This window comes from Dreissena polymorpha, chromosome 1, assembly GCF_020536995.1.
Source record: "Dreissena polymorpha isolate Duluth1 chromosome 1, UMN_Dpol_1.0, whole genome shotgun sequence".
Taxonomy (NCBI): Eukaryota; Metazoa; Mollusca; class Bivalvia; order Myida; family Dreissenidae; genus Dreissena; species Dreissena polymorpha.
This window is the reverse complement of record NC_068355.1, coordinates 16,644,920-16,660,450: the sequence shown is the minus strand read 5'-3', so window position 1 is coordinate 16,660,450 and position 15,531 is coordinate 16,644,920. Positions and strand designations below refer to the sequence as shown.

General features: G+C 34.4%; 3 protein-coding genes across 5 annotated transcripts in view; 2 read left to right on the top strand and 1 right to left on the bottom strand.

Annotated features, from left to right (window-relative positions):
• The window catches only part of LOC127872391 (protein FAM199X-like), a 31,874-nt gene that overhangs the window by 12,470 nt on the left and 3,873 nt on the right, over positions 1 to 15,531 (bottom strand). The gene's annotated exons all lie outside the window — the stretch shown is intronic.
• The window catches only part of LOC127872130 (ankyrin-3-like), an 80,877-nt gene continuing 66,004 nt past the window's right edge, over positions 659 to 15,531 (top strand). Inside the window, exon 1 of the mRNA XM_052415468.1 lies at positions 659 to 820. The gene's annotated coding sequence lies outside the window, so the exon portion shown is untranslated. The remainder of the gene's footprint in view (positions 821 to 15,531) is intronic.
• On the top strand, positions 11,123 to 12,919 carry LOC127872380 (keratin-associated protein 10-8-like). Its single transcript, XM_052415715.1, has 2 exons — positions 11,123 to 11,526; positions 11,817 to 12,919. The coding sequence occupies exons 1-2, from the start codon at positions 11,382 to 11,384 to the stop codon at positions 12,680 to 12,682; spliced, it is 1,011 nt and encodes a 336-aa protein (XP_052271675.1). The 5' UTR covers positions 11,123 to 11,381; the 3' UTR covers positions 12,683 to 12,919.

Below are 15,531 nucleotides of genomic sequence, written 5' to 3'. Positions count from 1 at the left end.
GCATTTCGAATATAACATGAACAAGATTCCTAAGCAAAACCCTGGCAACAAAACAAAAACTGTCTTTCCATTGAAACTCCTTTCATTGTTAATGATAGTATCCTCTATTCCTATAACTTTGTGCAGCCTTATAAGATTGTGAACTTCCTTATGACGTAAACTAGAACTAAGCAACATTGAAACGCACGTGCCCGAAAACTGTTCACTTTTGTAATGCGAGAATTTCCACAGCTGATAAGACAACAATCATGAGGAAAAAAATAAAATATGATACAAATTGTCCGTTTTTCTGACCTCGTTCCCATAACAGGGCTTTTTTTTCCTTCTTTGGGATCCGCTAAAAATCGGCCCTTTCCCCTAAGATTTTTGTTCCCTCAGCAGGTAATTCTTTCCTCAGACTTCATTTTTTTCCCCTAAATTTTTTTTTTTTTTTAAACTTTAAATACACAAGTAAACCTGATCCAGTCAGTGTAGAAAATATAACAAATTGCATAATTAAATTATCTGTTGCCTTGAATTTGTTTTAAAAACAGCAAAATATGTTAAATTTATTATTAAAGGGATCTTTTCACGCTTTGGTAAATTGACAAAATTGAAAAAAGTTGTTTCAGATTTGCACATTTTCGTTTTAGTTATGATATTTGTGAGGAAACAGTAATACTGAACATTTACCATGGTCTAATATAGCCATTATATGCATCTTTTGACGATTTTAAAACCTAAAAATTATAAAGCGTTGCAACGCGAAACGATTGAATAATTTGGAGAGTTCTGTTTTTGTCGTTAAATTTTGTGAAACTACGAAGATTGCTTATATAAGGTATAAAATACGTCAAGTATGTGTACTCGGCGGAATAGCTCAGTAGGTTAAAGTGTTTTTACTTCAGGACTCTGGCAGGTCTCCAGGGGTCACTGGTTTGAAACCTGCTCAGGGCAATGTTCTTTTCCTTTTTTAAGTTTTATTCTTGATTTTTTACTGGAGCTTTTACGATCCAATGTTTACATTTATCAATATAAAGCATTTAATGAATAAGTTAAAAAATGCCAAAATCTGTGAAAAGGCCCCTTTAAAGACTTTCCTTATTTTCTCAAAAATCTGGCGTTTCGCGTGGTTTCCCCCCCACCCAAAATCTGGCATTTCCCGTGGTTTTTTTCCCTTAAAAAAGGCAAGGCCCTTTCCCCAAAATCAGATTAAAAACCCTGCATAAAAATAGCCTAAACAATGTTTAAAATCTGCACATTTCCTTCACCAGACGGACGCGACTATATTTGTCAATGTTTTGATCATAAAATGTTGTAAGGGTAATTTCCCTTGGAGGCCCGTCTCAAATTTGTATCTGTTATGTGTACTTTGCATTACAATAAGATTAACCCTTTGCATGCTGGGAAATTTGTCATCTGCTAAAATGTTGTCTGTTGAATTTCTAAAATTAGCATTTTCTTCGAATTTTTTTCAAAGAATACTATCAGAATAGCAAACAGTTTGGATCCAGATGAGACGCCACGTTCTGTGGCGTCTCATCTGGATCCAAACTGTTTGCAAAGGCCTTTAAAATTCAGCTCCAGCGCTTTAAGGGTTAAAGTATGCTGTGTGTATGCGGAAAATTTTACCCCCAAATGATGACACGAGACCATACGTTAAGATCGTGACCTGGGCCTATTGCGATAAATGTTCTCACTGCGTCCATTTGGGATTTTGTCACAAAACGACTGTCATTAGAAAGGGTGACAGCTTTTTATGCCCCCATTGTGAATAGAATTTTATTTAGCTATTTTTCATTAGCAAATACACGTTATCTAGACCTCTGAATACAGTTATCACAGTTCATATTTCATTTTTATGAAGACCAGTTTTGTTTAAACCATTCTGTTCAATACTGTTTATTCACAAAATTCATCTAAAACAAAACATATTTAATACAAATAAACACATATTCACAAAAACATATATGGGTTATTATAAACATGGCCTCACTATAACGTCATCAAAATCGGTACATGATCTTATAGGGTAATTCTGTGTGACACAGACTACGATGTACATGAATGTTTAAACTAAAGGTACGTAACTCCATTATTATTATCTGACAACCAACATATTGCACTAGTTATTTGTTAAACAAACGATAAATCATAAAGTATACATTAAGTTTAGTTATTGTCTAATGATTTTTTATGAAAGATATGCCTTTGAAGTTTAAGGTGCACAAACTTATAGGTTTAGAGGCTAATTTAATAACAAGTGCCTCTTTAGTCCAACTTGTTGACACTCTCAAATATTAAGCTACTTTTTATATTGGTAATATTTGGAGCGTCCAACCGTGCTGGCATTTAAAATATGTTGGACTGTTTTCCTTCTTTGTCTATATTGTTGCGCAAGGATTTTGTGCGCAACATTCAAGCCCTGATATAAGACACTTAATATCAACGGATTGCAATAATATTTACATACCTGTGTAGATAATTCATTTTTCAATAATGTTCCGTAAAAATTATGTAATGACACTTTGAATTTTGCACGCCAGAGCAATTTAAATCCAACCACTATTCAATTTTTCAATATCTCTTGATTCGCTCGCTGTGTAGATATAAATCGATAACACGACCTCGATGTAAAGCATCTGGTTTAAATAAGGAAGAATAAACAGCGTAAAATAAAGTTTGCGTTCGTCTGTTGTGGTGCAGAGCGTTACATAGTAAACCGATGTTATACTTCTCTGGATTAATTTAGCATTGTTTTTTTTTCTAAATTGACAATTAAAAAGTTCTGAAATAAATTACATCTTTTATTTTTATACTGTACATAAATAATATTGATACAGATCCAGAGCTCCAGATAAGGGTCGTACAGCCGTAAATACGGCTTTTTCATGAAGGTTTACACATTTATTTTTATAAACTGGATGTACACTTACGACTTTAATATCCCTTTTACACAATTACGAAAAAAAATGGCCGTACCGATACATCCGCGTCATCGCGGCGTGATTTGTTGGTCTCTAACCTAACGGCGCTTGTCGTTAATTTAAATTACCGAAAAGTTGCAGACTGGGTTCCGGTATTATTGTCTCTTCTGTCGCGTGATTTCCTGTAAATCATAAACCCGTCAAAACAATATGTCTGCGTGCAATAGAAGGCCGGCTAAACTGAAAGCGGTTCAAAACAACATCATATAATGGCTACATACGGTGTTGTCAATCCATCCTGACATTCAATCTGTACACCCTGAAAAAGACATTGTCGCCCCGATATTAAACGATTTGATTGCATCGGTGGCTAAAAACGTTAGAAAATACGATGGAAAACGGATGAGACAGTGACATAAGTGTTAATTTACTTAGCTTTCTAGTAGGCTTGTGTTTTCTTGTCAAGAAAAATTAAGAAATAGTATTAGCAATGAGTTTTAATGTGTAGTTGTATTTTCATCATAATTCAGAATTGAAAACCTAATAAAGTAACTGTTAAAGAAGCTAAATATATTGATTATAATTGCTGCAAATGTTTCTGGAAAGTCAGTTATACACCCTTCAATATCCAAGAACACTGGTTGTACAGTACTACCTGTATTTTTAGGATATGGTAGTACAGGTACTAATTGATTTTCAGCATTACTCCTTTTCTTTCTGTCAGTGGCAGTACCGTTACTTATTTCACAAATCCTTATCTGGAGCTCTGCAGATCGTACAATATACCGTCCTATGTAATGTAGAATGTAAGTACATAAAACAACACAGACAGAGGTGTGAAAAAGGCATGCATAAAAACTTGTTGAAACTTAGAAGAGTGAATAGAAACTGCACCATATCTGTTTTGAACATATGCTTATTAAATCGACAAAGATTAGCATACTAGATCTAGTTAGGTAAAAGTCGGTGTTAAAAGCTCATGTTAAATAAAATTACGCTTACATGTTACACCGTAATGCCTTCTTCTGATTGGTTCATTTTTAAATCAGTTTCATGACATGGCTACAGGTCAGTGATTGTTTTGCGTTTTCAGCAGAAGTTTAACTGAAGAATGTATGCCTTTCTAACTTCAAATCGACGATATTTGAGGTAAAAATAGACTTCTGAATTAAAACTGAATGAGTTGGTAATGTTATTTTGCAATTTTACGCAAATTGATGAAAATTTAAACTTTCTGGTTTCCACCACAAAAAAGGTCCTTGACCGATGAGACGTTCCAAAGAATTTAGCCCATATAAAAAGTATCTCTAAAATCTTGGGTCAGTAAAAAACGCGGCATTTAGCGCAGCCTGCAAATTGCAGGCTGCGTTATCGGGCCATAAAACGCAGCCAATATAGACATAGTTGCAGTCAATATAGATATCGTTGGAAAACGCAGGCAATATAGACAAAGAAGGAATACGCAGACGATATAAAACTATAAGGCAAAACGGGTGAAATTCGAGAGAATTACCGTATCAATTATTTGAAGGTTTTAATTAACAGTATATGTATGAAACTGGTAAAGGTACAAACAATTATAAGACGTAAATTATCGTTTTAATCCAGGGCTCGAAATTAACACTCGCACACTCGCAAAATGCGAGTGTAAAATACTGATTGCGAGTAAAGTTTTAAGCCACTAGTACTTTTTTGCGAGTAAAGAAATAGTGGGAAAAAAACTAGTAATATAAATGCACTCGACGTCATGAACGCTAAACCGTAGGTCAATTTATAGAACGTCTGAATACCTGTATGCGGAAGCGCGCACCTTGTATGTAGACTGGTATACTTATAGTACAGATACGCGGATAGTATTGGTACAAAAAACGTGAAACAGTCGACTATTCACATTTGTTCATTGAACTTGAACAGACATGGCGTCGAAGCCAAACATAATTAGTTTCTTTTTGCCTACAGACGGAAATAAAAATACGAAAGATAAAGCAAAGTTAACCGTTGATTTGTATTTTGGTGACGTCGCTCTCAACATGATATCATAGCTGATTTTTTTCAATGATTGAAAACCCATTAAAAATATCCCAAAACTGACACTTAAACTTTGTTTTCTGAGTGAACACGACACACTTATATTTGAAAACAATACCCTTATGGTCCAAGGAACTGATATCTTTGTATGATTGCAGAAATAAAATGTGTATGTTAAGTACTTTTTATTTTGTTTTTATAGTACTAAATTAACGTCCAAACTTTTTTTATGTTTCTTGCAAAATTTGCGAGACTGTTTTTGATTTTGCGAGTTGGTATTAAAGCTGCTCGCAATGTTTTGCAAGTAGAAAAAAAAGTTAATTTCGAGCACTGTAATCGCTAAAATGGCAGTTTAATTATAAACGCATTGAGTTTTTCTGTATCAAGAAGAAGACATAATAATATGTTTTGATTGTTTAACATAATTGTTTATGAAATAAATGTATGTAAAGTATATGTACAGATTAAACGGGTTGTTATTTTCAACGCAGTCAATGCAGCCAATGCAGCAAATGTATAGACATCGTTGCAGGCAATATAGAAATCGTTGGCAAACGCAGCCAATATAGAAATAGAAGGAATACGCAGCCAATATAGAGATAGAAGGCAAAAAAGTTCGAGAATGACTGTATCAATAAGGTTTTTATTTATAGGTCCAAACAATTTTAAAACTTATCGTTTTTTATCGCTATAATGGCCGTAAATTTAGACACATTTTATTATTTTGTGTATCAAGTTGAAGACATCATAATTTGATTTTATGAGCACACATGAGTAATAAAAATTGTATTAACATAATTATACAAAATGTATAAAATGTATGTATGTATATGTATGTATAGATTGAACGAAATGTGGTTTTTAACGCAGACAATATGGACATCGCTGCAAATTACAGACTGCATTATTGGGCCATAAAACGCAGCCAATATAGACATCGTTGCAGTCAATATAGATATCGTTGGAAAACGCAGGCAATATAGACAAAGAAGGAAAACGCAGTCAATATAGAAACAGAAGAAAAACGCAGCCAATATAGAGAAAGAAGGCAAAAAAGTTGGAGAATCACTGTATCAATACGGTTTTTATTTATGAAAGTGGTAAAGGTCCATACAATTTTAAAACTTATCGTTTTTTATCGCTATAATGGCAGTAAATTTATACACATTTTATTATTTTGTGTATCAAATTGAAGACATCATAATTTGATTTTATGAGCACACATGAGTAATAAAAATTGTATTAACATAATTATATAAAATGTATAAAATGTATGTATGTATATGTATGTATAGATTGAACGAATTGTGGTTTGCAACGCAGACAATATGGACATCGCTGCAAATTGCAGACTGCGTTATCGGGCCATAAAACGCAGCCAATATAGACATCGTTGCAGTCAATATAGATATCGTTGGAAAACGCAGGCAATATAGACAAAGAAGGAAAACGCAGTCAATATAGAAACAGAAGAAAAACGCAGCCAATATAGAGAAAGAAGGCAAAAAAGTTGGAGAATCACTGTATCAATACGGTTTTTATTTATGAAAGTGGTAAAGGTCCATACAATTTTAAAACTTATCGTTTTTTATCGCTATAATGGCAGTAAATTTATACACATTTTATTATTTTGTGTATCAAATTGAAGACATCATAATTTGATTTTATGAGCACACATGAGTAATAAAAATTGTATTAACATAATTATATAAAATGTATAAAATGTATGTATGTATATGTATGTATAGATTGAACGAATTGTGGTTTGCAACGCAGACAATATGGACATCGCTGCAAATTGCAGACTGCGTTATCGGGCCATAAAACGCAGCCAATATAGACATCGTTGCAGTCAATATAGATATCGTTGGAAAACGCAGGCAATATAGACAAAGAAGGAAAACGCAGTCAATATAGAAACAGAAGAAAAACGCAGCCAATATAGAGAAAGAAGGCAAAAACTTATTGATGTTGTTTGTGGCTAATTTTATTTTATCGAGATTGTCTAAGTGTGAATATAAGAATGTACATCAATTACCTGCCAATTAATACTTCCATTTGAATTTCAACCCAAAAGACCCTTAATTATGCCGGGTGTTTATTTGCTCAGATGACTTCAAAGTTATTTAAATTGCATCTTAAGGAATGAAATTTCACACATATTGTTAAAGAAATTGTTATATTTTAGCGAGTAATTCTTAGTCGTATATTTATATCCGATTTTTTTTATCCATTTCATATCATTGTTATTACTTGTAATATCAGTGCTGTCAGTGATTAGTGTGATATTTGGAATACGTGTTTTGTGTGTGTTGTGTGTTAAGTGCTTTTTCGTGTTTTTCAACAGTTTTTTTGTGTGTGTTTATTGCGATATTTGGAAGAAGTGTTTTGTAATTTTGTGTTCTTTTTGTGTGTATAGTTCCTATAGTGTTTTCGTGTGCCGTCTAGTGAGTGTAAAAGAATGGCTTTGATTTTCGGACACAGCCAGGTGAAGTATATGCACCAGTATCTCAAAAGTGAGGACATTATAACATTGTCATACTCCGGTTTCACAACGGTAGATCTGTGTGAAGAGGAGTCGATTTTTGAAATCGTGTCCTCCTGCAAGGTGAGTTAACGTTACCTGTTGTTGCTTTTGTGCGTGAATAAAACCATATTGTTATGAAACATTTTTAAATTAATTTGGAGATATACTTTAGAAGTTCGTCTTTAAATTTACCACAATTTATAAGTATGATGGAAATCATACAAACAATAACTTACTTTGTATAGCAGGCTAATATCAACATTACACATTCCTCCATATATACGAACAAAAATTTATTAACAGGCTGTATAATTAAAAATATAAATCCGTTCCAAAATGCACTGATGTTTTATTGTTAAGTGGCACCACTTGTTTATTGTTTGTACTGTCATCTTAATAGGAATTTTATTAATATTGCAACTTAAAGCAAAATTAATAGTTGCATTTGATGCAATCGTCACATTTGCAGGGGTGGTAGCTTGGGTCCTCGTGACATCTCATGACAACTCTCTTGTGTAACACTTTGGCATTACCCGTTAATTGGATTATAATTGAGACGAAGACCCATATAGTTTTGATGACATATCTGAACTGTTACTTGGGTGAAAAATGTTGAAGCTATTGTTTTTGCAATTTCCTTGTTAAATGTATAATATATGGGTGCCGGTCAACTCGCACGGTAGTCAACTCGCACGTTTTTTGGTCAACTCGCACGGCATTTCTGGTCAACTCGCACTTTTCGAAGTCAACTCGCAGGCCTCGAAAAAATATATAGAAATAGATGAAGGATGTACTATGATCAGAAGTTTATAAGAAGTTTATAAGTAAAAATAATAATTATGTCCTTTTTTAATTATCTGAATTAACGGTTGTCACATTTAATTGCTCTGTTACACTTGTGGTCGGTGTTTTTCACGGGTTATATGAATGTTTGCAATAGGTGTGAAAGGTCTTATATACAACTAACAATTATTAAAATAGCAAAGCAATAATCAAATAAACTAAATTGAATGATAGATGCATGTTTGTTTTTGTGATACTTCTATCACTCGATTCAAGTATTTTGAACCAATATTGGAAAATATGTAATTTGCAATTATTAATTCAAATACGTGTAATGGTTCGCGTGTTGATTTATAATAGTGGAAAGTCTATGTAGAGCTCTATTTGTTCGTTCATGTTTTTTTGTTTTTTAATTATTTGTATTCTAATTTCTATTTAATTGTTATAAATTTTGTATAATCTTATATTTTTTACTTATAATGAGCTATGAAAGATATTGAAAACAGCTGTCTCCTAATCAGTAACAATACCCTAATTCTCACCACTAAAATTACAATAAACCGATAATCTGTCAGTCATTCAGAGCTGATGAGGGCACTGATTATCGAGGAGTAGATAAGGCTAGTACTGATAGGGGTTGTCTAGAGATAAGGCTGTAGTATGGAATACTTAAATAAATATTTTTTTAATTTGTTCATGCTAAACAATTTAATATTTAATTAATTAATGTAGAACCGTAACTCATGTACAAATTTTAAAAATTTTGGTAAATTTTTATTAAAGTAGAAAATAAATAAACATTTGATTCTTGTAAAAATTGCATGATAAAGAATTGGTGTAAAATTAATCATTGTTTCGTACAACCATGTTTAAATACATGTAGGTATGATAATCATATATGCGCGGTTTACGTTTTTTTCCTATAATTGTGTGCGCAATAAGTTTTCCATACGTAATGGGATCTTCATTAATTGTTTTAAGACAAATTATTAACTTCTTAATAATTAATAAACGGACATGTCGGTTCTATAAAAGCTATACGCGAACGATTCAACTCGCATCATTGCAGCGCGAAATGCTTCAACAAGGCGTCCGTTTGTCAAAGTATGAAAAATGTTGAAGCTATTGTTTTTGAAACTTCCTTGTTAAATGTAGTATATATTATTGACTGTTTCAAATAAATGTATACCATTTATATTTCGATATAATTAATGCTTGGTGACTATTAAACGGACTTGTCGGTTCTATAAAAGATATGCGCAAAAGATTCAACTCACATCATTGCAACGCGAAATGCTTCAGCAAGTCGTCCGCGAAGAGATGCGAACTATATTAAACAATTAAACACTGATAAAAATGACATCTAACCCGACCCGAATGAATACACCGTGTATTTGCAACTTGCTGTGGTGATCCCTCTATTATAATCTCAATACAGGGATACACTCAATACACTGATTAACTTTGTAATCCGTCTTATTTATCATATATTGTAAATAAGATACATTAAAACATAATATATATATAGGACATTTGAATATTTCATTTCAAAAAAAAAATCAGCGCGTAGTCGCATATAAAAAGATACATTAATGACAAAGACCAAGTCTGGGTAATTAATATTAACCCTTTGCAAACATCTCCCAATTGATAACATCAACTCCATACATTTTCATCCGATGGCTAAACAACTCAATTAGTGCACACGCTTGTCGACTAAAGGTGTGATAATTCCTATTTATACCAATTTACCGAATCTCTTAAAATAATAGTGGTAGTCATTGTTGACTTAAAGACTGAAATAATAGAATTTCTTCAGTTCCTCGCCTTAATATCAACCTGATGCCTGTTGTCTATTATTGTATCTTATCACTATATTTCGATTGTGTTTGCATCACTTAGAAGATTTAATACTATTAACGTTAATGATATTGAGTGTAAAGAGTGTATGAATTACTGGTTCGATTGAATCTCAATTAATTTCCTAGGTGTTTGTTTTATTTATAAGATCTTTGGGCAAAATACAACATCGACTGCCGTTTAATACATAGAATTATTTAAACAAATTATGTCAATAAGTCTGTGGAACGTTGCCGTGAGGTATTGAAATTTATCAATCTTGCATAAAACGAAAAGATGTCATTGATTTATTGATTTGTATGTGTTATATATTACTTATCTGTACCTGTGGAATAACATAATCAATAAATCATACAGTAATTCTCGGTATAGCCGAACTTCATCTTATTGTGTATATGTATTTATGATATGATTCATTTTGCCAAAAGCATGTATCGCTGATTATGGGAATAAATAAACAATAAATGTACCAAATTTCTTTCACAATTTTTGGAGTAACGTAGCTAGTGGCCGCCTTAAAGCGTAGATAAGATCTGGATCACCACAGCAGGTCGAAGAAGAGCTTATCGAGCTGTAACACTTAGAGCTGTATGATATAATTGAGTTCATGTTAATCAGAAATACCATCCAAGAAATGCTGTTGATTGGATATATTGAGTACATATGTTATATTTAAAAAAAAAAATTGAAGTTGCAAACAAACGATTCATTGTTTTTAAACCGCTTGCATAAATAAAAAAAAAGAAATTACTGTTGAAATACAAAAAGCATTGCTCAAGCAAGTTGTATAAATTGATCATATAAAAGCTATACCCGTTTTCTACATATGTCGTTTTTTGTGTTGATATATATTACGTATTGAATAAATCTAAAAGAAAGTTTGATTTTTAATTGTTAGGTCGTGGTCATCGTTGCAGGAGCGAACGACATCGGACATTCGTCTCCTGCTGAGATCGTTCGCAATTTCCAGCAGTTGTGCGAAAAGGTTCGCTCTGCTAACCCACGGTAATGCCAATATTGGTCACACTTTAATAATAAATGTTTAAAAAAAAATATAGAACTTTTGTTATGGTCAAGTCTTCATATTTATTAGTTATCATCCTTGAATGTTCCTTAAATTATTCCATTTTCTGCTCACAAATACTCCTAAAAAATGCGATTTGACACTATACTATTAAATATGTTAATACACAGGAACATGCACTGAATTAATATAAATCGAAATTGTTTTCAGTGCGAGCATCGTGCTTGTGGGGATTTTGCCTAGAGGCGGGAACATGTTTCCTGGAGGCTCGATTCCGGCGAGCGTTCTGGATGCATTTAACCAGGATGCGACCTCGGTGAACAAGATGCTGGCCAGAGTGGCAGCCAAACTGCCATGGCTGTACTTTCTGGAAGTGCCAGGCTTCTGTAGGGCACATGGTATAAACATTTACATTCTCTATATTTTGTATATTCTATGCCACTCATTGTATAATGGATTGCGTACCACATTACATAAAGATACTCCTGATTGAATTAATACTGTATATTACTTTTAGAGGAACGGCAAGTTAGTTAAAAGGAAGCGTTCGTTTTTGTCTTGTATTCATTTCGGAATGGTTAAACATTTACCCGTCCATGGAATATTACATGTACGTTTTTATATATTCAACACTATGATTAGATATGTGTGATTGTATTTTAAATGCAGGCAAAATTCTTAAAAACAGGTATCGTCCGGGAAATGCTGAGTAGAGACGGGCTGCATCTCAGCATTAGGGGAACTGCAGCAGTTGTATCGTGCTTGGAGCGAACAGTGAGCAGCCAGAGCTCCAGCGCCTGCACCAGCTGCAGTTCCAGCACCTGCCAGAGATTCATAGCCTGCCAGAACTTCAGCGCCTGCCAGAGATTCAGCGCCTGCCACTGCTCAAGCGCCTGCCAGAACTTCAGCGCCTGCCAGAACTTCAGCGCCTGCCAGAGCTTCAGCGCCTGCCAGAGATTCAGCGCCTGCCAGAACTTCAGCGCCTGCCAGAACTTCAGCGCCTGCCAGAGCTTCAGCGCCTGCCAGACCTTCAGCGCCTGCCACTGCTCAAGCGCCTGCCAGAACTTCAGCGCCTGCCACTGCTCAAGCGCCTGCCAGAACTTCAGCGCCTGCCACTGCTCAAGCGCCTGCCAGAACTTCAGCGCCTGCCACTGCTCAAGCGCCTGCCAGAACTTCAGCGCCTGCCAGAACTTCAGCGCCTGCCAGAACTTCAGCCCCTGCCACTGCTCAAGCGCCTGCCAGAGCTTCAGCGCCTGCCAGAGCTTCAGCGCCTGCCAGAGCTTCAGCGCCTGCCAGAGCTTAAGCGCCTGCCAGAGCTTCAGCGCCTGCCACTGCTCAAGCGCCTGTCACAGCCCGACTCTACAGCGACGTGGTCAGAGATTGCATTGTTTATATTGTGATTATATTGGCTTGTGCTTTTGTTATTGCTTTTTGTTGTTTGCTATTTTGTTTTTTTCACTTTTATTGTTGTTGCTGTGCAGTCCGCACAGGCTAATTTGGGACGACACTTTCCGCTTGTATGGTATATTCTGTTTAAACGAAGTCTCTTCTTAGCGGAAATTCAGTTTGGGCGGAGAGTGTCGACTCTAATTAGCCTGCGCAGACTGCACAGTTCTAAGAAATTGAATTGTTTATATTGTGATTATATTGGCTTATGCTTTTGTTGTTTGCTATTTTGTTTTTTCACTTTTATTGTTGTTGCTGTGCAGTCCGCACAGGCTTATTTGGGACGACACTTTCCGCTTGCATGGTATATTCTGTTTACACGAAGTCTCTTCTTAGCGGAAATCCAGTTTGGGCGGAGAGTGTCGACTCCGATTAGCATGTGCGGACTGCACAGTTCTAAGAAATTGCATTGTTTATTTTGTGATTATATTGGCTTGTGCTTTTGTTGTTTGCTATTTTGTTTTTTCACTTTTATTGTTGTTGCTGTGCAGTCCGCACAGGCTAATTTGGACGACACTTTCCGCTTGTATTGTATATTCTGTTTAAATGAAGTCTCTTCTTAGCGGAAATCCAGTTTGGGCGGAGACTGTCGACTCTGATTAGCATGTGCGGACTGCACAGTACATGTACTAAGAAATTGCATTGTTTATATTGTGATTCTATTGGCTGGTGTTTTGGTTATTGCTTTTTTTTGTTGATTGCTATTTTGTTTTTTCACTTTTATTGTTGTTGCCGTGCAGTCCGCACAGGCTAATTTGGACGACACTTTCCGCTTGTATTGTTTATTCTGTTTAAAGGAAGTCTCTTGTTATTGTTTAACTATTATTGTTGTTGCTGATAGAATTATGGAAAAGAAATTATTTTAAACAAATTTGCATTGCTCATATTTTGCTTATATTTGTTGAGTAACACAGGCGTTTACATAACGTGCAAATGAATTACTAATTTATTAAATTTGTGAGACCTCCATTTTCATAACTACACAGACATATCTACGAACATAAGATACATAAGCCTTCAGACCAATTAAGTGCAGTTAAAACCCCGGTGACCGGCGTCCTTCGAACGTCTACAAATGTCAAATATTGAGAAGTTAGTCAACAGGTGTCACATTCATTATATTTGTATATTAAGTTGACAGATTTCGCACCTTTTTCAAACGCACTATCCCACAATAAAGGATAATCGGACAGACACTGTAACAGAACCCTGGTTTAACATGTATAACACTCCTTTCAAACGGTCTTTTGTTTATTCTTAAGCTTCTCATATCGTTCTTCAATTCTAACAAGTAAACATGGCAAAATAAAACTTATTCACGTGTCAGAAATATGCTTGCTCCATTTTCTCCCTTGGATGAGGATTAATTTATGGATGATAACACAAAACAAGGTACAATCCAATTCTTTATTGCTCTACTGAGTTCGAAACGTATAATGCTTTTATATTTCATCATTTAATATAAATAACGACCACACGCGCCAAACCTGCCTAATTAGTTTGCCTCCATATCTACATAGGCTGCGCTAAAAGCTGCGTTTTCCATATATATATATGCTGCGCTGTCAGCTGCCTTCCTGCTTACGCATTTAATTTCAAGTAGAAATCTAATTATTTAAATAATTTGAAAGCAATAAAATGTGTAAAATGTGTATTTCATTAATAAAATAATTTTTAATACAAATTAGTATTCTTTTATTAAAACTCGTTTACATTTGTGTGCTTTGAAGATTAAATTCAACTTGTTCGATATTCCGATTGAAAATATATTAGGTTAAAAGTTTTACAATAACATGGACCTTATATACTTTCATACATATAATGTTAATTAAAACCTTCGAATTATTGATACAGAGTCAGTCATTTTAAAATTTCACAAGTTTTTGATTTCTGTTTCCATATTGGCTGCGTATTCCTTCTATGTCTATATTGGCTGCGTTTTCCTTCTATTTCTATATTGGCTGCGTTTTCCAACGATATCTATATTGACTGCAACGATGTCTATATTGGCTGCGTTTTATGCCGATAAGGCAGCCTGCAATTTGCAGCGATGTCCATATTGGCTTCGATGAAAACAACATTGCGTTTAATCTATACATACATTAAATATACATACAGTTATACATTTATATTATCTCAATTTAATTATTCAATTGTGCTCATAAAAACACATTATTATGTCTTCATCTTGATACAGAACATCTAGGTTCCTAAATTCATATAAATAAATTCTCAATACAATTTCATTAGTTCAACGGCTTAAATGCTAGATAGTTTTTATTTAGAATCAATTTTGCCCATCATCAGGCCTTGACACTAACTTTTTTGACAGGGTACCCGGAGGGAACCCTACTTTCAACTTTTGGTGGCCCTCACCCAAACTAGGGAGTCCTCTTGTTTCAACACACAGCTACTCTCTGCGTAAGGGCAAATAAGTACAAGAAGCATACTAGTACATATTTTTATTTCCTATATTCAATTCTGTTGCCATTTAAAGCAGACCCATTAAAAGCTCATAACCTTTTCTTGTAAACTTTTGATATCATGTATTTCATCAATATCATCAGCATCGTCATCCTTGTCATAATCATCTTCAGCATTATCATCTTCAGCATTGCCCTTCGCCGCCAGAACTTAGCGTTTCGAAAGTTCTTATTATAAACTTTTAAGAAATAAAAGGTAATTACGCGCATTCAGGGGTTTCACTGACTCAACAAAACTCGTTGCAACTTTTTCGCGCCGTGAAAACTGTCGATTATTCCAACCTTATTAATAAGAACAACCATTTAAAGAAACCTTACTACATTAATGCCATTGCCTATATTATCACTTTAAAAAGTATATTATTACATAAAAAACAATAAGTACCTTCATTAGTCATACCTTCATAAGTCTTAATAAGCTTTATTTGTATATAAATACCATTTTTTTCAACTTGATAAACAACACAGATAACC